The following is a 24,243-nucleotide window of genomic DNA, read 5'->3' as shown; positions in this document are numbered from 1 at the left end:
TGTAGTGAGGTGTGTGTGGTGTGTATGGTGTCTAGTGAGGTGTGTGTGTGGTGTGTATGGTGTCTAGTGAGGTGTGTAGTGAGGTGTGTGTGGTGTGTATGGTGTCTAGTGAGGTGTGTGTGTGTGGTGTGTATGGTGTCTAGTGAGGTGTGTAGTGAGGTGTGTGTGGTGTGTAGTGTAATGGAAAAATCACATTTTAATCATGTATTAATTTTGATCTTTGTAGTAAGTGTGCCACGTAGACGATAAAAGCTTTAAACTCGTCTGAAACATAGAAAGACGAGGCCGAGAATAGAACAAAAACAAACGGATTGTAGTTCCTTCTGAATAAATGATAAGGCGAAGACATCTGGTCTGGGTCAGATAAAGAGTCGTGAGTTTGAATGTAGGAACTTCATGTACGGGGCGTTGATTATGTTAGTAGAGATGTTTGTGTATAAAATGGGACAGCAGAGAGAAAGAGATCCCCTCGTTCTCCATGCTGCAATTGTTTGCTGGATGAGACTGGTCCTTCTGCAGACATTTAAATTAAACCTTTGTTACTTTGCTCTTACTCAGTGTATGAATTACTTATCTTTATAATGTTTACAGAATTTCCACCCCAGTAGTGAGGTGTGTATGGTGTGTAGTGAGGTGTGTGTGGTGTGTAGTGAGGTGTGTGTGATGTGTTGTGTGTGTGTGTAGTGAGGTGTGTATGGTGTGTAGTGAGGTGTGTGTGATGTGTTGTGTGTGTGTGTAGTGAGGTGTGTATGGTGTGTTGTGTATGGTGTGTAGTGAGGGGTGTATTGTGTATAGTGTGTGGTGAGATGTGTGTGGTGTGTATAGTGTGTTATGTTTAGTGTGTAGTGAGTTGAGTATGGTGTGTATAGTGAGTTGAGTATGGTGTGTATAGTGTGTTGTGTATGGTGTGTAGTGAGGGGTGTATTGTGTATAGTGTGTAGTGAGATGTGTGTGGTGTGTATAGTGTGTTATGTGTAGTGAGGTGTGTATAGTGTGTTGTGTAGGGTGTGTAATGAGGTGTGTGTGGTGTGTAGTGAGGTGTGTATTGTGTAGTGAGGTGCGTATTGTGTAGTGAGCTGTGTATGGTGTGTAGTGAGGTGTGTGTGTATGGAGGTGTGTGTGGTGAGGTGTATGTGTGTGTGTGTGTAGTGAGGTGTATGGTGAGGTGTGTGTGTGTGTAGTGTGTGTGTGTGTAGTGATGTGTGTGTGTGTGTAGTGATGTGTGTGTGTGTGTGTAGTGATGTGTGTGTGTGTGTTGTGATGTGTGTGTGTGTGTGTGTGTGTGTGTAGTGAGGTGTGTGTGTAGTGAGGTGTGTGTGTGTGTGTGTGTAGTGAGGTGTGTGTGTGTGTGTGTAGTGATGTGTGTGTATGTGTAGTGATGTGTGTGTGTAGTGATGTGTGTAGTGAGGTGTGTGTGTAGTGATGTGTGTGTGTAGTGATGTGTGTGTGTGTAGTGATGTGTGTGTGTAGTGAGGTGTGTGTAGTGAGGTGTGTGTGTAGTGATGTGTGTGTGTGTAGTGAGGTGTATGTGTAGTGAGGTGTGTGTGTGTGTAGTGATGTGTGTGTGGTGAGGTGTGTGTGTGTGTGTAGTGAGGTGTGTGTGTGTGTGTAGTGAGGTGTGTGTGTGTGTAGTGAGGTGTGTGTGTAGTGAGGTGTGTGTGTAGTGATGTGTGTGGTGAGGTGTGTGTGTGTGTGTGTAGTGAGGTGTGTGTGTGTGTGTGTAGTGAGGTGTGTGTGTAGTGAGGTGTGTGTGTGTAGTGAGGTGTGTGTGTGTGTAGTGAGGTGTGTGTGTGTGTAGTGAGGTGTGTGTGTAGTGATGTGTGTGTGTGTGTGTAGTGAGGTGTGTGTGTAGTGATGTGTGTGTGTGTGTAGTGAGGTGTGTGTGTAGTGATGTGTGTGTGTGTAGTGAGGTGTGTGTGTAGTGATGTGTGTGTGTGTGTGTAGTGATGTGTGTGTGTGTGTGTGTGTGTAGTGAGGTGTGTGTGTAGTGAGGTGTGTGTGTGTAGTGAGGTGTGTGTGTGTAGTGATGTGTGTGTGTGTAGTGAGGTGTGTGTGTAGTGATGTGTGTGTGTGTGTGTAGTGATGTGTGTGTGTGTGTAGTGATGTGTGTGTGTGTAGTGAGGTGTGTGTGTAGTGATGTGTGTGTGTGTAGTGAGGTGTGTGTGTAGTGATGTGTGTGTGTGTGTGTAGTGAGGTGTGTGTGTAGTGATGTGTGTGTGTGTGTGTAGTGATGTGTGTGTGTGTGTAGTGATGTGTGTGTGTGTGTAGTGAGGTGTGTGTGTAGTGATGTGTGTGTGTGTAGTGAGGTGTGTGTGTGTGTGTGTTATGACTCCTGACTGACTGAGACTCCGCCCCTCCCCCCTCCCTCCACAGCAGGACTTTTATTTTAAAAGGCGGTGTGATTCTGTGATTCTGTGATCCGTGTCACACGGGGATCCGCATGAGGAGACACACACACACACACACACACACTCATTCACACACACACACACACACACACACACATTTAGAGAGGGGTCAGTCCACTGAGTGTGTGTGTGTGTGTGTGTGTGATGGGAAGCATGCGCGCGCTAGTCGTCTCCTCGGTGCTGTTAGCATTAGCACTGTGCTATCTGAGAGTTCCTGCTCTTCCCGGAAGTGTAGCGGAACCGGCCAAGCTGCTGGTGTTGGACGCGGTGTTCCGGGCCATGCTGTGGGCGGTGAGTCCCCGCGCGTGACCGTGCGCGCGCTGCTTCACGGTTATAACGCAGTCATAGCGTGTTCATTACGGACCAGGTTCCGACCAGACCTGCGCGTGCGCGTATGTGTGTGTGTTGGTTCAAACTTTTAGCTTGTGTTAAACCTACAGCGCAGTGGGCGTGGCTTTGGGTTGGGTATGTGGGCGTGGCTTTGGGTTGGGTGTGTGGGCGTGGCTAACTTCTGAACCTGCTCCACAGAACCACTCGGAGAACCTTCTGGAAGTTCTGCAGCGTGTGTTCAGTGACGCGTCAGTGTGTGTCACGTGGTTCACCACCTTACCCCCCTCTGTAGTGCGCGCGCGGGGTGGGGTGGGGGGGGGGTGATTAGATTAAGCTCATTAACACACAGTCATTAGTATTAATGTATAACTAGTCTGACAGTCTTTTACTCTAATCCACTCCACTGTCCACCACTAGAGGTCCTACCGAGGGGAGGTGTGAGGACCCGCTTCACCAGTTCACGGTTTCAGTCAATCAGACTGATCACAGGGGGCGTGGCGTTACCGAGAGACAGACAGAGCAGAACCGTAACCTCCTGAAGAAACTCACTGACTGTTACAAAGCGCTCACACTGGAGACTCCTTCCATACGTCACACAAACACCCCGCCTCTGATCAGTGGACACACCGTCAATGAGCTGTTACCATAGCAACCATGCAGGTTTAGTGAAAACACACACATTAATGTAAACCTGTGATCAGCGGCTGTGTGACTCGCTTCTGTAGGATGTCTGTGGGTTCTTCAGGGTTCTTCAGGAGCTCATGTTCTCACTTCTCTTAGTGTTATAGGTGGCACCAAGTGACAGGAACTGAATCGGTGTTTGTATTAGCGGAGTTCTGAGCTGTGTGATCTCAGAGTGTGTGTGTGTGTGTGTGTGTATGTGCGTGTTATGCAGGACATCAGGGTGTGTGTGTGTAAAAGTGTGTTGTTACGCAGGACATCAGGGTGTGTGCGTGTTATGCAGGACATCAAGGTGTGTGTGCGTGTGTATGAGAGAGTGTGTGTGTGTTATGCAGGACATCAAGGTGTGTGTGCGTGTGTATGTGTGTGTATGTGTGTGTGTGTTATGCAGGACATCAGGATGTGTGTGTGTAAAAGTGTGTTGTTACGCAGGACATTAGGGTGTGTGCGTGTGTATGAGAGAGTGTGTGTGTGTTATGCAGGACATCAAGGTGTGTGTGCGTGTGTATGTGTGTGTATGTGTGTGTGTGTTATGCAGGACATCAGGATGTGTGTGTGTAAAAGTGTGTTGTTACGCAGGACATTAGGGTGTGTGTGTGTATGAGAGAGTGTGTTTGTGTGTTATGCAGGACATCAAGGTGTGCGTGTGTGTGTTAAAGGTTGATGTGATTAAAGTGCTTGTGTGTGTGTTTTATGCAGGACATCAGGGTGTGTGTGTGTGTGTGTGTGTGTGTGTGTGGAATCTTCTCCAACCTGTGGTGCAGTACTGCGTCCTCGCGCTGTTCTCTCTCTTCCAGTTTTTCTTTTCGGAGCTCAGATTAACCTCAAGTCTTTTCATCCTGTTTAATTGTTAATCCCTGCTGTCTCGTACCCGCTGCCGTACCCGCTGCTGCCCCTGGAGGGGACTCTGCGTGTCCCTGAACACCATGTCCGTGTGTTTCTGTGTGTCTTTAGGCGAAGCTGGTTCAGGATCTGGGCCTGAGTAATCAGATGTGTGTCCTGAACTACATGGCGTTGTTCATGGAGCTGCGAGCGCCGCGATCCAGCGAGTCCGTCCGCGTCACAGACACGTCCTTTTCAGGAGTCCAGGCGCGTGTGTTCGAGTCCACGTCTCCGGGGCCACGGCGTCTCAAACGAGGAGTCGTCTACTTCCACGGGGGAGGCTGGGCTCTGGGCAGTGCACGTGAGTGGAAGTCACTGAAAAGCGCCCTCTGGTGGCCAGGCTTGTAAAAATACACCTGCTTTCTATTGAGTCTTCAGAGAACAAAGCAGTGTGTGTGTGAATAAGTATACACACCCGTAACATGTTTAGAGTGAAACACAAACACAGTGTGTGTGTGTGTGTGTGTGTGTGTGTGTATGTTTGTGTCCAGGCTAGTTAGATTAGCAGGTAACAAGTCAGAGGTGGAGTGGAGCTCAGACTTTCCTCGCATGTGTAACATTAATTACATTTAAATACAATGACAGGAAAGTTGTTTGTGCAGGGAACACTGCCAGCGCTCGTCCCGCGCTTCTCATCTTACTGTTTTTATGACACGCTGCCCGAGAACGTCACGCCTTCGCATTCTATCCACACGTCCTTCTTAACTTTGGTGACGGTTCTCATAACGCACATACACACAGAGCTGTCACAAACATAACCACTCATTTCACTCAGTAATTATATGCTTTCAGGTTTTCATTTGTAACTCAGTATTTTGCAAGAAAACAGTCACATAGTTTATGTTCACTGCTGATGCTAAATAAAAAGAGAGGAGTGAAGAGTAAGTGAAGAGTTCATGACCAGGAAGTAAATCTCAAAAACACACTCTTCTGAGCAGTGTGACGGTTCACCAGTTCATCCTGTCCATCCTGTCACTCACACTGTCACAGCGATGCCATGTGATCGCACGCATGCAGAACATGCAGAGTGTGCGGCGGATTAAACGCTGCCCTGTAACACATTTGTACATCACGACTGCGCCGTGTCCGCAGCGCCGAGACTTCACGCTAACGCCAAAGCTTTCAGTCTACTCGAGGTCATTAAGGGACGAAGCCTGATAAGTGAAGATGTGCTCAGTGAGCTTTAATGTCAACAAATAGACTTTCTGTAGAAGTAAACTAGATATTTACACAAGAACCTCCAGCGTGCCATTTCATTTCATCTCCAAAAACACCTTGAGAATGAAAGTTGCTTCTACGTTTGTTTTTGTCCCCTGATCTCGCTCTTCTCCTTCCCGCTCCTCAAGGAATGCGTTCGTACGACCGCCTGTGCAGGACGATGTCTGAGGAGCTGGATGCAGTCGTCATATCTGTGGAGTGAGTGTTAAAAAATGCATCACAACTTCACTAGCTTGTGATTTTAAATTTTACACACACACTCACACACACACACGCACTGTGTGTCCTTTTTCTCCTGCCAGGTACAGACTCGCCCCTGAGGTGTATTTCCCAGGTCAGTACGAGGATGCCATCCAGGCCTGCAGGAACATCCTGACGGACGAGGTTCTGGCCAGGTTCTCTGTGGATCCTGACAGGTTAGCCGTGTCCGGTGACAGCGCCGGCGGGAACCTCGCTGCTGCCGTGGCTCAAGAGGTAAAGAGAGTGGATGTTGATTTGTCAGTATGAGGCTGCTTTCACACTCGCCGTGATTGCTCTGTACCGCGCACAAGTTTCTCAGATCTGTGTCCGAGTTCAGAGTGTGAAAGCAGCCTAAAAACTCAACTCTGTGTGTGTGTGTTTGTGGTTAAATTTACACAAAGTTGTGTAAACCTATCTGTACAGTATCAGATAATTATTTTTCATAAACAAAAAGGTTCATACATTGTTTTGTTGTGTCAGGTTCAAACCCCAGCACCAGAAAGTTGCCACTGTCGGGCCCTTGAGCAAGGCCCTTAACCCCTTAAATGTAAAAAAAATGTATTAAAGTAAGTGTCTCTGGATGAGGATGTGTGTGTGCCAAATGTTAAGTTAGATGTGTTTATGCTTGAGTGATCCTAAGGTCACTGTGTGGATTTAACACAACACATTCCTCTGAACCTGCTGAGGTCCAGGGACTGGACTGAACATGACGAGAGACGGCCTGGGGAACTGTTCCTCAAGACTACATTAAACACACAAGAGAGACTTGAGAGACTGAAGTGATCCGCTGTGGTGTGTACAGTGGAAGTCTGGGTTTTGTCAAGCTCATGCTCAAATGTTGTTTTTTTTCAGCTGGCGTCTGACAGCAGCATCTCGATCCGGTTCAAGGTCCAAGCCCTGATCTATCCCGTGCTCCAGGCGCTGGACTTCAACACTCCGTCGTACCAGCAGAACGGTGACGTTCCCATCCTGTACCGCCCGCTTATGGTGCGCTTCTGGCTCGAGTACCTGAACGGGGACGAAACTCTCATCCCTGCTCTGCTGGTGAACAACCACACGGCACTGGACCAGAACCTGGACGCGGGTTCGGTCAGGGAGAAGCTCAACTGGACCCGATTGTTAGCTCCTAAATTCACCAAACATTACAAACCCGTGGTTCCTCGACACGGTTCTCCGCAGATCCTGCAGCAGCTCCCGAGCCTCCTGGACACCCGAGCCGCTCCGTTACTGGCCGAGGCCGAGGTGCTGAAGTTGGTTCCACCCGCCTACATCGTGACCTGCGAGCACGACGTGCTGCGTGACGACGGCCTGATGTACGCGCGGCGTCTGGAGGAGGCCGGCGTCCCCGTTACCAGCGACCATTACGAACAGGGCTTCCACGGAATCATGATGTTCGGATTTTTTCCCGCCTGTTTCTCCGTCGGGTGGCAGAGTCTCAGGAACTACATCCAGTGGCTTCAGCACAACCTGTAACTCTTATTTTAGCTATTTTAGTCCTGGTGAAGGTCCAGCGGCCCAGACTCTTAAATACCTCATGTGATGTCACTGTGTGAATGCGAAATGTTTCTTTTATTATATCTTGTGTTATTATTAACACAGATAGTGTTAAAGGTATAAAGCGAGCACTGGCAGGACTGGTGCTTTAGAAGAAAAACTGTGCTGAAGATCATTTTTATTGTTCATTATATAAACCACGTTGTGTTATGATATAGTATATATTTAAAAGGTTAAAACACATGTTTATCTAAACTGATGTACAAAAGGAACCATAGAAAGCTTTTATGTTTGTTTTAATAGAACACAACAGACACTAAACTGAACAAACTACAGTAACTACAGTAACTACACAGACTTCAGTAAGACAAAACGTAAGTAAAAAGTCCTTCAGGACTAAAAAGAGGTTTGTGTGAATTCCGTTTCAAAGCGATAGTAAATGTACATAATCACACGAAGAACACAATGTCCATGAATACTGGCATCTAAACATTTATTTGTAACATTTGTATATTTAGTAACCACTAATTTTAGTAACACACATTTATTAACTTCTAAATCAATATGGATTTATTTTTTAGTGCCAGTAATAAATGTGGGGAATCTGACGGAAATATGGTGTCACCATGTAGAGTTTACTCACCGGCTGCTGGGATCAAACACACACACACACACACACACACACACACACATTGCATTCTAAAAACTGTGAATAACTTAAATGACTAAAAAAAACACTTTAAACCTTAATGTAAAAAAAAAAATACTAACTTAAATTTATGAACTTTTCATTATAGTAATGAAAATATTTTTGAGTCTTTCAAAGTTTCAGTAGAAATGTTGACATTAAATCCGCTGCATCGAATCAGTTTGTAATGACTATTTTTTCAAGCTAGACAAGCGTATTGTCATATTATTAAATATTGTATTGTCATATTTATTAACATTACTGATGCTGCTTCGATGGAGAAGTTCAGAGGTCAGAATTATTGGAACTGACACTGAAATATTCAATAACTAAGTTTGTGTTGATGTTTAATGACGTAGACTTTGGAAAGACAGACAGACATTGTTATGTGAATCACTTGATTATGATGATCATTAAGATTTTATATAAAGTGTGTATAAAGATCTGAACTACACGAATCATGAAGAAGACTCTGTACACCCGAAATGTGAAATAAAGCAGTTCAGGAACTATGTGTGTGTGTGTGTGTGTGTGTGTGTGTGTGTGAGGTTTCAGCTGTGGCAGCAAGACAGATGACAAGGAGATAATTCTCAGGTGTGGAAGTAACCTGATCCGAGGCGGGGGGGATTAGAGGGGTGTTAAGGGTGGTGCAGGTGTGAATCCAGCAAACAGTGTGTGTGTGTGTGAGACAGATTCATTGATGTGCCTCAACACTGCTGTGTTTATGAGGTGTGTGTCTAATCACACACAATTAATCACACACCTCTAATCACGCACCTTTTCTTCATATGAAATTAAGGAATGAGATTTGCCGGTTTGCTCTTTATCCAGCCTCATGTTTGTGCTGCACAGTGAGATCAGATTCAGAGATTCTCATCCTGACTTTTATCTCCTGCAGTCTGATGAGTCAGATTCGTCCCTCAGGCTCAGTTCGCTGCTTTACGTTGCTGCTCTTCAAGTCCTGACACGGGAACAACTTCAGTCCAAGAACAACAGGAGATCAGCAGAGGCGGTAAAGTCGCATCACATGATCGAATCTGATCCTTAACCCTGAGATTGGAGGAGGAGACGAGGCCTGTTGTCCAAACCCGAGAGCAACACCGTCAGTGTTCGTCTGAAGATCCTGGTCACGTCAGTGACTTAATGACACGAGGGCATGTTTGAGTTGATTATTAATCAGACAGAAACCCCCAATGTGTGTGTGTGTGTGTGTGTGTGTGTTATTCATAGGAAAGCGTAACTGAAGGAGCTCATTGTGAATGGGAAAGTGTGTGTACCTGCCTCTCTGAGAACGTTATCTGTTGAATAAAGTTCTCATTGTTCTGCACTTCCTGTCTGTACGAGCACACACACACACACACACACACACACACACACACACTCGGGCCGAGCCGCGGGACGCAGTCTGCTTTCTACAGGAGATTTAACGACACCATCGTCTCTCTCGTGCCCCAGGACTCACACACACATTGACTTTCTCTTTCTCTCTCTCACACACACACACACACACACACACACACACACACACACACACACACACAATGCTACATAATCATTTTTATAAATGATTTATTTCCTTCTTGTGCTTGTCAGAGCGGGAAACTCCTCACACATCATTTCATCAAGTTCATGTTAAAAAAATGTGAATTTCGGGAAGGAAGTCTCAGGCACACACACACACACACACACACACAGATATGTAACCCTTTATTTGATTTGATGCTGTATGTCTACAACACTTTCTCACACACTCGTGACCTCTCGGCTTCATCATGTTGAAAACGTGCGACTCTCAGACTCAGAGTGTTTCCCTGTAACAGCACACACACACACACACACACACACACACACACAGGTCTCAGGTCGCTCTGTGTGGAATGCTCCTGACTGTGATTTATGGTTTAATGTCTCTATCTCAGAGCTCCAGCTCCATCCATCACTCCCTCCTCGAGGATGACCGTTTGGCTTCTGCAGTCTTTCCGCCCCAAATAGGGAAGGAGAGTCGAGCCTAAGAAAACAAGCCCTGTATCTGCTGCACATTTTTATCTGCACACATCAGCCAGAAGGCGGGGACTTTTCCCTCCTTCACAGTTCACCGCCGGCTCTTCTGGAGATCTGATGATCACAGGATCCTTTTCTCCAGCACCCGGACTCATCAGATCAATCAGTCATTTCAGCGCTGCATTGTTATTTTTCATGGAAATACCCGAGCATTGTCCCTGCAGGAACACACACCCACGTGGAGGGCCGAGTTCCTCCTTTCAGGGATTTCTATTTCAGTAAATATCACACGTCTGCATTTTCTCATGGAGAATTCTCCAAGATCTGAGTTTCTCTGTAATATTCCTTCACACTTGCTTTATCTCGGCCTGAGCGCCCCCCACACTAACACACACACACACACACACACACACACACTCCCCCCGGCGCGCTCCCACTGACATTCGATTCCAATCGACTGATTTCCTTCTCTCCTCGGTAATAAAGCTGGGCCTCTCGCTCGGACTCCAGGCCTCCCTTTTGCAGCCAAATTCTTGATTCCCCATGTGCAATGAGGCGTTGCGTCAGACCTCCATAACTCACCGTGGACTCCACATGTTCCGTGTTCCTCTTATACACTGGATGTGATAATGAACACGTTACTAACATTCTTCACTTCATCTGCTTCGTGCCTGGTGTCTATATGAAGTGACTGTAGAGTGCAGCAGGACGTGTGTTCCTGACCATGAACTGTAGTTCCCAAACACACACACACACACACACTTACACACAATGTGGACCAGATTTAGAGTGAGTCACTCCCACCATGTTCTCGTCAGATGTACAACATCACGCTGAAATTGCTGAAGGAAATAAAACTGGAGTAAAGGGCAGGATTTATCTAAAGAAAGTCATCTCTAAACTTGGCTCAAACCCCCTCCTGGGTTAAAGAGACTCCCCCTCACACACACACACACACACACACACACACACACGGTGAGTTTGGAGTTTGTTTCCTGGCGTCAGTTAAACCGCACCAAGCCAAACTCCGAGCTCTGTGCCGCTCCTCACTTCTGGAAAATCCAGAGTTTCCAGCTCAGCCATTGGTCGATCGCTTGTTTTTCTTTTTCCTCATTCCTTTTTTTTTCTCTTTGTATTCCTCCTCCTCCTCCTCCTCCTCCTCCCTCACAGTGTCTGGGTGCCAGATATTAGCTGGCGTGTTTGCAGCATTGTTTAAGTCGCCTGGTTTTCAGCTCGAGGTCGTGTCAACATGCGGCCTGCGGAGAGAGAGAGAGAGAGAGAGAGAGAGAGGGAGGGAGAGAGAGAGAGAGAGAGAGAGAGAGCACAGCTACACACAGCTGGCCGAGAGAGATAGAGCACAAGAACCACGAGCAGGGAGGGAGAGAGAATGAAGGGAGGGAGGAAAGACAAAGAGAAAGAGCGCACATAAAAAGGAACTTTAGAAAAGTGCGGGCGAGAGATTTTTCCTCCATTGTTCTGCCTTCGAGCTCTTTGTTTCAACATTCAGTTCACTGAGCTGCAGTTTGTTTATTTATTATAACATTATTTATTTATAACACTCATGAACTAATGATTTATAATAAAGTTGAGTTCTGGATTCTGATTGGTCAGAAGGTGTTGATTAATTCTCCCCGACAGCAGGGCAGGGTTATATTAATACACTGGTCTCTATAGCAACGGCTCATAAATAAAAAATAAAAAAAACATGTGAAATTGATGATTTGGTGAAGTTTTTGTAAGGAGATGTTCATGTGGTGTTTATGTAAGGAGTCTGCAGTGTCAGCACTTCATAAGGTCTTACTGAGAGCAGAGGAAAGTTCAAACAGATTGTAGTGTAGAGTCAGTGAGAAGAAAACAACTCTGAGCTGGAAGAAGGTGAAACGTTATCAGTGTATGGAGAGAGAGAGAGAGAGGGAGAGAGGGAGAGAGGGATTACTGAACACTACATCACTCAGACACAGAAGAAAACACTGAACACAGACACACTCGAAGAAAAGCAACACCTGAAAAGTCTGTAAGTGATTCACTTGGTAAAATTAAATTCATCACAAATGTCCTACACTCGTACATCATCTTCCAGGATCTGAATCTGGAGAACTGCGACAGCAGAACATCTCGCTTTAATCATTTCATTGGTTAGAAGGGAGGGAGTGAAAACTTTTGCACCCTGTTATGTAACTCTCAATAAACACTAAATGAAAAAATAAAAACTTCATAAGCTTTATGTGAACCCTGTATAAATACACTATGAACCCTACATGAACTCCATAACCTCTCTACAAGCTTCATGACCTCTATATGAACTGTGCAGTGGATCTAAAAACATGTGAGTATCATCACGGCTTATAACTCAGCAAAATCTCAAAATATTCCAATTTTAATTTTAAGTAAATTACTGTTCATACTGTACACATGTCGTGTATCTCTGAGTCTAGTTCATTACATGGGGAAGACTGCTGACCTCCTGAACAAGAAGGTCATGGCTGTTCACAGAGCGCGGAGTCGAAGTGCATCCATGGAAAGGTGGCGGGAAGGGAAAAGTGCGGTAGGAAAAGATATACAAGCCACAGGGACGACCGCAGCTTTAAGAAGATTGTCAAGCAAAGCCGATTCAAGAACATGGGAGAGCTTCACACGGAGTGGAGTGAGGCTGGAGTCAGTGCACCAAGAGCCACCACACACGGACACCTTCAGGAAATGGGCTACAACTGCTGTATCGCTAGTATCGAGCCATCGATGTGTGTGTGAGCAACATGAGAAGCGTATTATTAAGCTAAGGAGAAAAAGGACTGGACTCTTGCTCAGTGGTCCAAAATCATCTTTTAGGATAAAAGTAAACTTTTCATTCCATTTGGAAATCAAGCTCCCAGATTCTGGATGAAGAGAGGAGAGGCACAGGATCCAAGCTGCTTGAAAGCCAGTGTGAAGTTTGTACAGTCAGTGATGATTGGAGGAGCCATGTCGTCTGCTGGTGTCGGTCCACTGGGTTCTATCAAGTCCAAAGTCACTGCAGCATCCGCCAGGGGATTGAAGAGCAGTTCATTCTTCTGTCCGCTGACAATCTGCCCGTGCTGCCAAAACTACCACTAACTGGTTTACTGACTGTGATGTTACTGTGCTTGATCGGCCGGACAACTCACCTGACCCGAACCCTTTATTGGCTCTTGTCAAGAAGATGGCGCTATAAAAGCAACCTGGTCTTCAATAACGTCTCAGCAGTAACACAGGCCGATCACCTCCATGTCACGCTGCACTGGTGCAGTAATTTGTGATAAAGAAGCCCCGACCAAGTACTGAGGGCATAAATTAGCATAATTTTCAGAAGTTGGACATTTCTGTATCATAAACCCTTTCTTGATTGATCTTAGAAAATATTCTAATATTTTAAGATGCTGGATTGTTTTTATGAGCTGTAAGCTAAAATCATTAAAGTAAAAAATAAAAAACTTTTGAGATGCACTGGACATTATCTCACTTTGTTCTGTAAATAAACAATCAATATCCTCATATAAACTCCATATGAACTCTACATTAACTTTTTGTAAACTCTATAAACTTTTTATTCTCTATATGTTCATAAGCACTTTATAAGCACTGCATGTGTTCATGTTTGATCAGGAATGGAACGTCTCTCAGTGTTCCAGTTTAAAGGGTTTCAGTAGAACTTTTTGTATGCAGGAGAACCGCATAGCTCAATAAATCACTGCTATAAGCTCCACGTCCCTGCAGACGCCCCGGTGAGGAACCGAACAAACACACTACTCCCCAACAGACTGGAGAAATCACAAACACATGTTAGAATTGAGTTCTACACACACTCGGGATAAATTCATCCTGACGGTTTTGTTCAAATAGAACACAAAGGACGTCAGACGGTCTGCAGGGGAAAGGTCTGATGTTTCCACTTAAAACATCTTCAGATTCAGTGTTTGAAAGTGTGTGACTGTAAAAAACACCAACGTTGTGAGGAACTAGGAACTAAAGGGACACTGGAGAAACCCTGAAACTGTGAGAGTGTAGCATTGTGAATGTTCTAGAGCTGGTTCTCTTTGCACTCTAGAGGGACACATTAAGTGTGATTTGGTGGGTTTATAGGATTAGACATGGAGACGAGACTTTATTAATCACACAGAAACAAAACACAAATCCAGTCATCTGTAAATTCTATAACATCTACAAATCAAAAGGTTCTGTGAGATGCAGAGCTGAGACGGTTCTGATAAGAACTCTTTTTAATCGCAGAGAAGTTCAGATTTTAGTTCCTTTATTCAACTCTTCTTCCTGTTTCGTTTAACTTCATCTGCAGAAGAACGTTCTGGTTATCTGACCTGTGAGTGTCTGTGTGAAGAGCCTTTGAGGAACCGTTTCTATTCCTTCTGGAATCTGGTCTTCAGCAGGGTGCTGGGTCAGGTGTAGCTCAGTGGTCAGGGTGTTGAGCTGCTAACCAGAAGGTCATACGTTCAATACCCAGCACCACGGAGTTGGGCCCTTGAGTGAGGCCCTTAACCCTCAGCTGCTCAGATGTGTGATGAGATAACACACAATGTAGGTTGTTCTGGATGTGTGTGTGTGTGTGTGTGTGATTGTAACTTCTGAAAGGTTCTACACAGAAACTCGACCATCTGGAAGCTCCAAGAGGAAAAGCTTTTAACCCATTTGATCTCAAAACCTTTTAAAAAGAAGCGAAAACAACTAATTAATAAAACTAAAACTGTGAGTCTGAGGTTCTGAAGTTTTAATTTCGTTTTTTGTAAATTTCACAAACACAGAAACCGAAAGGACGCTGAGTGTGTGTGTGTGTGTGTGTGTGTTGCATGTTCCTGCTCCTCCTCCTCCTCCTTACCCTGGTGTGTGTGTGTGTGTGTGTGTGTTTCCTCCTCTCTCTCTCTCTCTCTCACACACACACACACTGGAGAGCTGGAGCTTTTTGTCTCGCGCTGTCGGTCGGTCGGTCTGTCTGTCGGTCACCATGTCGAGCTCGCGCACGCTGCAGTGTGTCGGTGTCCTGCTGCTCGCCGCCGTCCTGCTGCAGACCATCGCCGTGGCCGTGTCCTTCATCTACTTCAGCAGCGTCCTGAGCACGGTGAGGCCCGGGGACTCGAACACACACCCGTCTGTCTCTAACGCGCAGGGGGACTCGAGCGCGGAGCACACACTCCTCAGGGGCTTGGTTTGGGTTGTTTGAGGGGAAAATGGGAAAATGCAACCACACACACACACACACACACACACACTTCTGTCTGTTTGTCTGCGCGCGCAGGAGCTGTAGTTCGGTCCTGGACTCGGTCCAGCAGGTTTCTGTAGATCAAACACACACACACACACACACACACAAATAGACGCGCGCGACATGGTTTCTGTTTTAGCGTCAAATGTGTGTGTGTGTGTGTGTGTGTTCATAAATACAAATTTGCGTTAGAACGTGTAGTTGTGGATCAGTTCGAGTGATTTGTGTGTGTGTGTGTGTGTGTGTGTGTAATGCCGTGCAGAAGTCTGAGCGCGGTCGGGACTAACACACACACACATTGTGTTTGATTTAATTTCAATGCAGATTTAACCTGTAAAGTTCAGACAGAGAAGCAGGACGGGCTTTAATTAGAACCCAGGAGGAGTTTAATCTCAGTCCTACACACACACACACACACACACACACACACACACTCTCTGTCTCTGACTGAATTTCTACAATGCTGTTTATGAACAGATGAAGGAGACGTTCTCCAAAAGCAGTGTGTCGTGTCTGATGCGCTCGAACTTGCGGGCGCTGAAAGGTTCTGACCCGAGCAGCTCGGAGGGAAAGGACGATCCCTGCTGGCAGGTCACACAGCAGTTCCACTTCCTCATCGAGAAGGTAACCTCCTCCTCCTCCTCCTCCATCAGGAGAAACAACCACGACCTCATGTACAGATGAGATTTTACATTTAGTTTATAAAGGACCTAAACACACACACACACACACACACACACACACACACACACACACAGAGTTGTGTCTAAGATGATGTGTGAATGTGCTTGGTGTTAAATATCCGTGTCGTGTCTCCACAGTCGATGTCTAATCGCTACCAGGATGAGATCAACTCCGCGGTAAAAGGTAAGAGATAAAGGCAGCGCCATGCGGCCGCGGCGTCAGACTGCAGTGTCGAGGTCGCGGCTCGGCTCGGCTCCCGTCACTTTTTCTACTGCAGTTAGTTGATATGGAGTGAACACTGTCTCCCTTTTTCAGACGAAGTGTCCCGAGTTCTTCCCACGCTGGTGGTGCAGGACCAGGACGCTCTCCCACGGCCCAAGATCGCCGGCCACGTCACGGGCAGTTACACACCAGACTCGGACAAGGATGTGGGAGGTACGTCTCACACACACACATCGTATTCAGCTCTTATAAACACTGAGACTGATATCTGGACGAGTCGTATTCCAGGCAAAAGATTTAAGTATTTTGAACATGATAATAATAATAATAATAATAATAATAAAATGATGATGAGTCTGCTTAAACAGATCATTAAAATCTAATGAAGTCCAACCTTCTGATCATCATCTGAGCAGCTGCACTGTTTTGTAGATTGTTAGACTGACTGGATCCAAAGTCCACACTGATACAAACCTTTATTGCACCTCTTCAGTCCAGGAAGTCGCTTATTTTTATAAACTGCACTCACTGGTGTGTCTGTAAATCATCAGTGTGCAGATCGTTAAAGCATTGCTTTTCTCTCTAGATAAAGTATTGACAGATCAGTAAGCTCCGCTCTCACAAAAACATACAGTTTGAATTTTGTTGCTTGTGTGCAACATGAGAGCGGTTTTTGAAACCTGCATCTCTTTTCGTCTTTGCTGCCAAACTTTGAAACAATGGTGCTTTTCTAGCCAAGCCAACCCCATAATCCCTCTCTCTGGCCCTGCGCTCTAGGTGCCTCCAACAGGAAGGTGTACGGCCAAAAAATCCAGTCGTGGGAATCCGAGAAAGGCCTGGCCTTCCTCCAGAACGTGGAACTGAGCGACGGAGAGCTGGTGGTGCCACAGGCCGGTCTCTACTACATCTACTCTCAGACGTATTTCAAGCACACGCTCATAGAGGATGAGGAGGAAGAGGAGGACCACGAGGAAGACGAGGGCGCGGCCAGGGGAAAGCCCATGCTGCAGTACATATATAAGAAAGTGGGTTCTTATCCGGTGCCCATCCTGCTGATGAAGAACGCCAGGACGACCTGCTGGTCCCGGGACGCTGAATTCGGACTCTACTCCATCTACCAGGCGGGACTTTTCCAGCTCGGAGGCGGAGACCGACTGTTTGTGACCGTCAGTAACGTGAGCTCCATCGAGATGGACGAGAAGTCCAGCTTTTTTGGTGCTTTCTTGGTCAGTTAAGTCCAGTGGGCTACAGGACCAGGAGGTTCTTTAACTCTTAATGCTTCCTGAGTGTCAGGCGAGCGTCAGACTGTTTTTTTTATTGTTTTTGTTTTTCTCACCGAGCTCTCTATGGAACGCTGCCAGGGATCAGATTGCCTGTATATGTGCGCTGAGTGACGTCACCTCACTCGCTCTGATGAGATCTCTGACATCTGAGTGAATTTCACTCGGCAGATTTGCTGAAGGACAAAATTAAAACACATCAGGAGTCGGAGCAGAAGCTGAATTTCATCTGCTCGGGACGCAGGAACAGAAGAACGCTCAGCAGGTCGATGGACACTTTCCCATCCTGCAGAACGGCAGACGGCGCGCGAGCGTCCCGCACTGAGAAGGACTTTACATCGTGACCTTAAAGGACGAGACGATATTTTATATCAGGCTGAGAAAAGCTTCTGTTTCTGCTCGGACAGCGACGTATCGTAGACCCGTGATGTGGTTTAGTATCTGTAAGACCGATGAATTCAGAAGCAGGACAAAGACTCGTGAGGAAGCTTCTGGAAAGCAACAGCTCGGATTTCTTCTTTACTTCCTGACACGTCTATCACACCAGGCTCATTCGTTAGAGCTTTTAACAATGGACATGGACACAGCGGCTTTACAGGAGTGTATAAGTTCTGCATCATCACTGCTTTGATGTTTATTTATAAGTAAATCTAAAGAAAATGGTGACACTGAGTGTGTGTGTGTGTGTGTGTTAGAGCGCTGAGGGAATTTCTCCAAATCAGAAATTGTAAAAGTTTAAACTGAGAAATCAGCTTGTGTAAATTTATGAATAGTTTTGTACGACAGAATTTACCAAAGTGACACTGAATAAAGTCTCATCTCAGCTCTGGAGTTTCTGTTCGAGTGTGTGCGAGTGCGAGTGTGTGTGTGATAAGAAAGCGTTGAACATGAATCTGATTATAATCCATAAATCAGTTGTTTTTAATCAATCCTGTAGTTGCACAACTTCACTGTTTTGTTGCACAAGAAGGAAACCCGTGGAGGCGCAGAGTCGGGATTGTTTCATGTTTCACTCCGAACACGTAATGACAGAATATCAGATGACTTGCGCTGTGTCGCTTCTCATACAGGGACTTTTCCCCGTGAGTCACTCGCCTACAGGGCCGTGTTTATCGCAGAGGTCTGAGCATGCTCAGTCGCTCCAGCACGCTGTAAGAGGAGACGGAACGACGAGGAAAAGGAACTGAGGTCATGAGGTAACCATCAGGGTCATTTTTTGGGGCTCTGCTCTCTCACGTGCCTACAGCCACAAACCAGATGTTCCACATGTGTGTGTAGCCTGATTTATCATACGGGACAGGGAGCAGCATAAAGTGTGTGTTTTGTGAAGTGGTTTCTTTTTTTTAGTTTAAGACAACACCCTGCAACACACACACACACACACACACCAGTAATGTGTAGAAATGAATAAAACCTTTATGTAATGATGATTCAGCTGAAAGTTTGGGTTGTGTGTGAAGTGCTATGCAGAATTTCTCACCTGAGTAAACAATTGATGACGTGTCACATCTCACCTTAATTGTGAAAGCATGACTGGCTTTGATTCTCTGCTGTCCCTCTACTGCCCACTTGTGGTAGTGAAAGTGAACAACATCCAACCCTCAGTAAATAAACAGCTCAGGTTTTTAGCTATTTTTCATTCATTTGGTTAAAGGAACAAAATAATAATAATAAAAACACAACTCAGGTTTTGTTTTTTTGTGGAAATATGTTACATTTATATTACAGGTATTTAAATGCCCAAAGGGGGGAAAAAAACAGTTTTAGACAGCATGGACTAGCACAAACAGGACTGCAACATAATTTAGACAGAAACCGAACATACTGCATCTCAGTGAATTGCATCTGTAGAAATCCTGATGAAGCCCTACATGGCCTGGAATCTATGTTAAGTGATGTCCAATAAATACTGCAAATGTTGTTAATGTAACTTAAAAAATATCATAAAATGTACTTTTAAATTGGGGTTCGTAAGTCGGTGTACAAAAAAGCTTATAAATACAACCAGTCTCTACTGACGTAGCAGGTACCATTTCATCCGACAGGTCTTGTCTTCTAGCCTACCAACTGAAAATCATCCACAAATCCACATAAACATGACCCTCAACAACGAGGTCAGGCATCTCTTTGCTAAAGTTCATGCCCTATAGATCACTTGTACTGAAATGGGGGGAGAAAAAAAAAAATCAACAGAATTCCATCAACTTACAGTAACATGACTCTCGAGTCACAATAGTGTGTAAGACAATAAAACAAAGTATTTAAAAAAAGAAAAAGGTTACAAGTGATTTATAGGCACAGGCTTCAGCAATGACTAAATCAACAACATGAACTGGAACAGAATCACAGTAGCTGCCTTATTGACGACTCCGTGGGCTCGTCTCCGGGACGCAGGCGAGCCGGGCTGGAATAAGGAATAAGGGGTCACATGACGACGTGAACGCTGTGCGCGGCTCAACAGTCAAACCTCATGTCCAACGCCTCGTCCTCGTGAGCCCCGGTCGCCAGGAACGAGGCCATGGGCGAACCTGCCGCCGAGGTGACGTTTAGCGTGCCGGGAGCCCCGCCTCCGCTGGCGTTCTTCATGGCGATGCTGGTGAGGTTGATGCCCAGCGTGAGCCTGGTCTGCTCCAGGGCTTTCTCCGGCACCGCGAACGCTTCCAGTTTCTTCTCACCGTTGGCCATGTAGGAGTTCTGGCAGCCGCGGCATATGCAGTCCAGACAGGCCTTGCGGTTGGAGTAGCAGGGGCAGCGCTGACCCCGACATGTAAGAACACTTGGGTTTTGGGTGGCCCTGCCACATTTACAGCCCTTCTTCTCCTGTGGTTTCTTGTACACCACCTTCGTCGGGCTCCCCGGCACCAGAGGGTTACTCACCAGACGCTCTTTCGTCTTGTCTTTCGTTTTCGGAGCGCTCTGTTTGGACTTTGCGTACCCCTTTTTAGGTCCGTGCTGCTCGAGACTCTTTTTGACGGGTTTACTGGGCACTATCAGAGCTTTGCCTACTTTGGGGAGTCCTCCGCCGTTTGGCACGGCGGCCATGTTGGGCGTAGTGAGCGTCAGAGCTTTAGGTTCACACTTAATTGGCATGGGCACCGAGGCTCCGAGAGCCGGCCCCCTGATGATGGTGGAGATGGGCAGGGGCTGGATCTTCTCGCTGTCGCTTTCGGAACGCGAGCGCTTGCGGTTTGAACGTGGAACTCTGGGAGTGACGGCAGAACAGGAAATTCCAGAGGACGGCTGTGGGTTGTGATGAGGATGCTGCGGAGCCAACACCCCCGCGGAGTCGAGGGGAAGCGAGGGAAGCGGTCGGGAAGCATCGGCCGATGTGGCGGAACATCCAAACGGTCCGTTCATGTTTGCTGCCGCCCCGAGGCTCGGCTGGAGGATAGCAGAACACTCTACCTGAGAGACAGAATCAGGCTCCAGAGTCCTAAGCACCTCCTCCACGCTCAGTAAAAGAGTCCCGCCTGTGTGTTTTATATCCTCCCCAAACTCACACATCTCCATGCTGGAGGCACAGAGCTCCTCACCGGCCGCCGCGACGGCCTCACACACCGGAATCTCGCTGCTGAAGTTCTCCTGCTTCACCACCTCGCCGCCCACCTCCACAGTCACGCTGGTGTGAGGCGATGGCAAGCCGGCCGTCAGCTCGTCCATGTTGCTCAGCCCGTTACAGTCCTGAAGGCCGTTCACTCCCAGCGGGCTCGGCGGCTGCTGCTTGATCTCAGACGAGCACGGGGATTGGTGCTCCTCAGGAGGCGTGTCTGAGTTCGAGGGGGCTGGAGAGTGCTGCGGCAGGTTCAGGGAGAAACCCTCGTCTCCGGGCCTGTCCGACGAAAGACCCTCGTTCAGCAGAGCCGTGATGTCATCGCTGGAAATGTGCTTGGCGAGAGGAGAACCTGCGATGTACTCGCACAACTTCCTGTAGCAGTCCACCAGGATGCACAGCTGCCTGTTCTCCTCGAACTGCTCGTAGTCTTTACACCAGCTGCACGACGGCTTCATCATCATCTTCTTCCCTTTGCACGCTTTGCAGACGTAGTGCTGGCATGAGGAGTTGGTCGGAGCGATCGGATCCTGGAGCAAATTCCCTGCAGGAAAAATAAAAAAAGCTAAATTACACAGAGGCTGAGGTCTAATCTCGTTAGAACAGCATGCACCGACTGCGGATGAGACGATAGATGGCGCTGTGGGGCAACATGGGCGCAACAAATCTACACAACGTGCAGCTCAATAGAGTTTATTTACATTACAGACACATCAACAAACAGAGCACACATCGGACCGGAAATAACAGCAGGGTGTCTGATCTACACACGCGCGCGGAATGATGACGTTAAAGCTATAGAGAAGCAGAGTGGAGGGAAAGAGATCACCTGGGGACAGGTGAGAGACAGAGAGACAGAGAGAGACACAAACACACAGACAGAGTGAGAAAGGTGTGCAGAGGCCTGCAGCGCGGTATGAGGAGAGTGTGTGTGTGTGTGTGTGTGTGTGTGTGTGAGAGAGGTCAGACCGGATGTGGACGTACCGCACACCAGGCAGGACAGGGACTGTCTGAAGAACGGCAGCAGGGTGTAGAGCTCGGACAGGGCCTGCGGGTCCCGGGGGTCGCAGCGCAGCACCGAGCGGCACGCGGACACGTACAGAGCCGTGGCGTTTACCGGGTTCATGTCCGCCCCGGGGGGAGGGGAGGGGGGCTCAGGAGGAGGACACACACACACACACACACACTGATCTAACGCTGCTGATAAGCTCTAAATGAGTTAGTGACCGCGCAGTGCACGAGCGCGTGGGTGATGCAGCACGCTCAGTCCGAGATTAAAATCCTCGCACGTGCACCGTGACGTCGCAGAAACGTCTCCCCGCCGCGCGCAGCACGTCCGGTACAGCCGCTACGCCGTGCACGCGCGCTCCCGCTTCCATGGCAGGAAATACGCAAAAATAATCATCCCCACCGGAGAGGTGCCGCGCGCGCGCTCCGGTAGCGTCCCGAACACATCCACCCGCGCGGCGGTGCGGAGAGCGCGCGCAGGAAGAACAAGTCTCTGAGAACCGGAGCTCCGGATCCGCTACACACACACACACACACACACAGTCTGTGGTGCGGGTTATTCCCCGCGGTGTGTCCGGTGCAGCCCGTGGAGCGGAGGTGTGTGTGTGTGTGTGTGTGTGTTATTGTTCACGGCGCCGCGGCTGCAAAAACAAAACAGGCCGCTGTTTCTACACACTTCTCCCGAATCGGTTCCGCTCGCGACCCAGCGGCACCACCGACCCGCTCAGGCGGCGCGCGAGAGAAAAATTCATGCGATTTAATCCCACAGAAAGCGAAAAATCCCCGCGGGGGGAAAAAAAAACGAAAATCGGTGATCTGTGCTGGACCGGGCGCGCGAGCTGCGGCTCCGGGGATCAGGAACAAAACAGGCCGCGGCGCGCGCGCTGCTCCCGCCGCCTCACCGGCCACATCCGGTCCGAAACCTAGCGGAAATACTGTTCCGGTACCGCGGCCCGGGGTTCTGAGCAGGAAAACGGGCCCGAGAGCGCGAGACTGGAACGTGTTTGTGTTTGAAAAAGCTGCTGCTGCTGCTAGCGCTAACCGCTTCTCCTCCCTTCTGTCTCTCAGCGCAGGGAGGGGGCGCTCTGCCCGGGTCTCGCGAGAACACCACACAAGACCGCAACTCTCGCGAGAACTGCTGCGCTCTCGGCAGCTCTCGCGGGAACGAGAGGCACTTTGGCGATGAACCGGTTTCCTGGGTTACAGGAACGAGGATCTGGGCGGGGCGTGGGAACACCAGTGGGCGTGGTCTGTGTGCAGTAAGGCGGCACTCGCTGTGATCACGTGATACGCAGTCTGTGAAAGCGCAGCCATTTAACGTACACACACACACACACACACACACTTCCAGTTTCAACTCTCTACTGACTCATAATCTAATGTGTTTTACACACACACACACACACACACTTGAGTAAAGCCCTTAATCCAGGGTGTGTGCTGTGTCATAACCCATGATCCTGACCTCTGACCCCAACATCCTAACACCCTGAACTCTGTCATTCGAGAATGTGTGTGTGTCAGTGGGTAAACACAAACTGTTAGCAGTGTATGTGTGTGTGTGTGTATGTGTATGTGTGTGTGTGAGCATCCAGTCCTGCTTTTTACATCCAACTTCTGTATTAGTTCTCTTTATAAGAGACATAAAGAATCATGAATACAGTTATAGTGAGTTATAGTGAGTTATAGAGGTGTGGTACTGCTGCCCTCTGACCTTCAGGGACCAGGCCTGGACTGACCATAGGGCATACCTAGCAATGCCCGGTTGGCCGACGCACATTTTTGGGCAGGGGCTGTCAGTCATAATTTAATATTTTAAAATATATATATAATTATTATTATTATTTATTACCGCAACGGTAGAGTATCTGAGACACGAATCGCGGCCCATTGGTTGACTGTCTTAAAGGACATTGAGCTAATCCAATGAAATCTCAGGCCACGCCCTGCCTCCCTCCTGGCCCGCCCTCACCTCCCCTTGATAAGAGTTCGACCGGAGTTTGAGACGAGTCCGTCTATAACAATGGATGAACCAGAAAAAGAGAGAAAAGAGCGAGGGGGGTGCAGAGAAGCTGCGGGAGAAAAGACTCAAAGGCTACAAGTGGAAGCAGCAAAATGTGCGAAAACCACAGAGATGTTTGTCACCACCACACGTTCAACTGCAGCTGCTGGTGTCGGACCATCAACATCAGGCAACAGTGCAGAGGCAGTCCAGAGTGCTCAGGCTGCCGGAGCGGCACAAGGGAGTGGAGAACAGAGTAACGTGAACGTTAGGTACACAGATGAGGAAGAGTAGTTATTAAAATGGATTCGGAGGAGGAGGAGGAGGT

The 24,243-nt window shown here is 47.6% G+C and overlaps 3 protein-coding genes across 3 annotated transcripts; 2 read left to right on the top strand and 1 right to left on the bottom strand.

Annotated features, from left to right (window-relative positions):
• Window positions 1–2,483: 2,483 nt before the first annotated feature.
• Window positions 2,484–7,328, top strand: LOC128514485 (neutral cholesterol ester hydrolase 1). The gene is made up of 5 exons (XM_053488359.1): window positions 2,484–2,699; window positions 4,374–4,602; window positions 5,648–5,717; window positions 5,822–5,993; window positions 6,612–7,328. Exons 1-5 carry the CDS (start codon window positions 2,553–2,555, stop codon window positions 7,230–7,232), a joined length of 1,239 nt encoding a protein of 412 aa, XP_053344334.1. The 5' UTR covers window positions 2,484–2,552; the 3' UTR covers window positions 7,233–7,328.
• Window positions 7,329–14,833: 7,505 nt separating this feature from the next.
• On the top strand, window positions 14,834–18,186 carry tnfsf10 (TNF superfamily member 10). The gene is made up of 5 exons (XM_053487746.1): window positions 14,834–15,025; window positions 15,647–15,793; window positions 15,991–16,036; window positions 16,169–16,288; window positions 16,853–18,186. Exons 1-5 carry the CDS (start codon window positions 14,912–14,914, stop codon window positions 17,308–17,310), a joined length of 885 nt encoding a protein of 294 aa, XP_053343721.1. The 5' UTR covers window positions 14,834–14,911; the 3' UTR covers window positions 17,311–18,186.
• Window positions 18,187–19,043: 857 nt separating this feature from the next.
• msl2b (MSL complex subunit 2b) lies at window positions 19,044–22,982 on the bottom strand. The gene is made up of 2 exons (XM_053487745.1): window positions 21,890–22,982; window positions 19,044–21,449 (listed from the first exon to the last, which is right to left on the bottom strand). Exons 1-2 carry the CDS (start codon window positions 22,029–22,031, stop codon window positions 19,810–19,812), a joined length of 1,782 nt encoding a protein of 593 aa, XP_053343720.1. The 5' UTR covers window positions 22,032–22,982; the 3' UTR covers window positions 19,044–19,809.
• Between the last annotated feature and the right edge of the window lie 1,261 nt (window positions 22,983–24,243).

The sequence above is a fragment of the Clarias gariepinus genome, chromosome 26 (assembly GCF_024256425.1).
Source record: "Clarias gariepinus isolate MV-2021 ecotype Netherlands chromosome 26, CGAR_prim_01v2, whole genome shotgun sequence".
In the NCBI taxonomy this organism is placed as follows: Eukaryota; Metazoa; Chordata; class Actinopteri; order Siluriformes; family Clariidae; genus Clarias; species Clarias gariepinus.
Note: the sequence above shows the minus strand (reverse complement) of the source record. Positions and strands in the feature narration are given on the sequence as shown.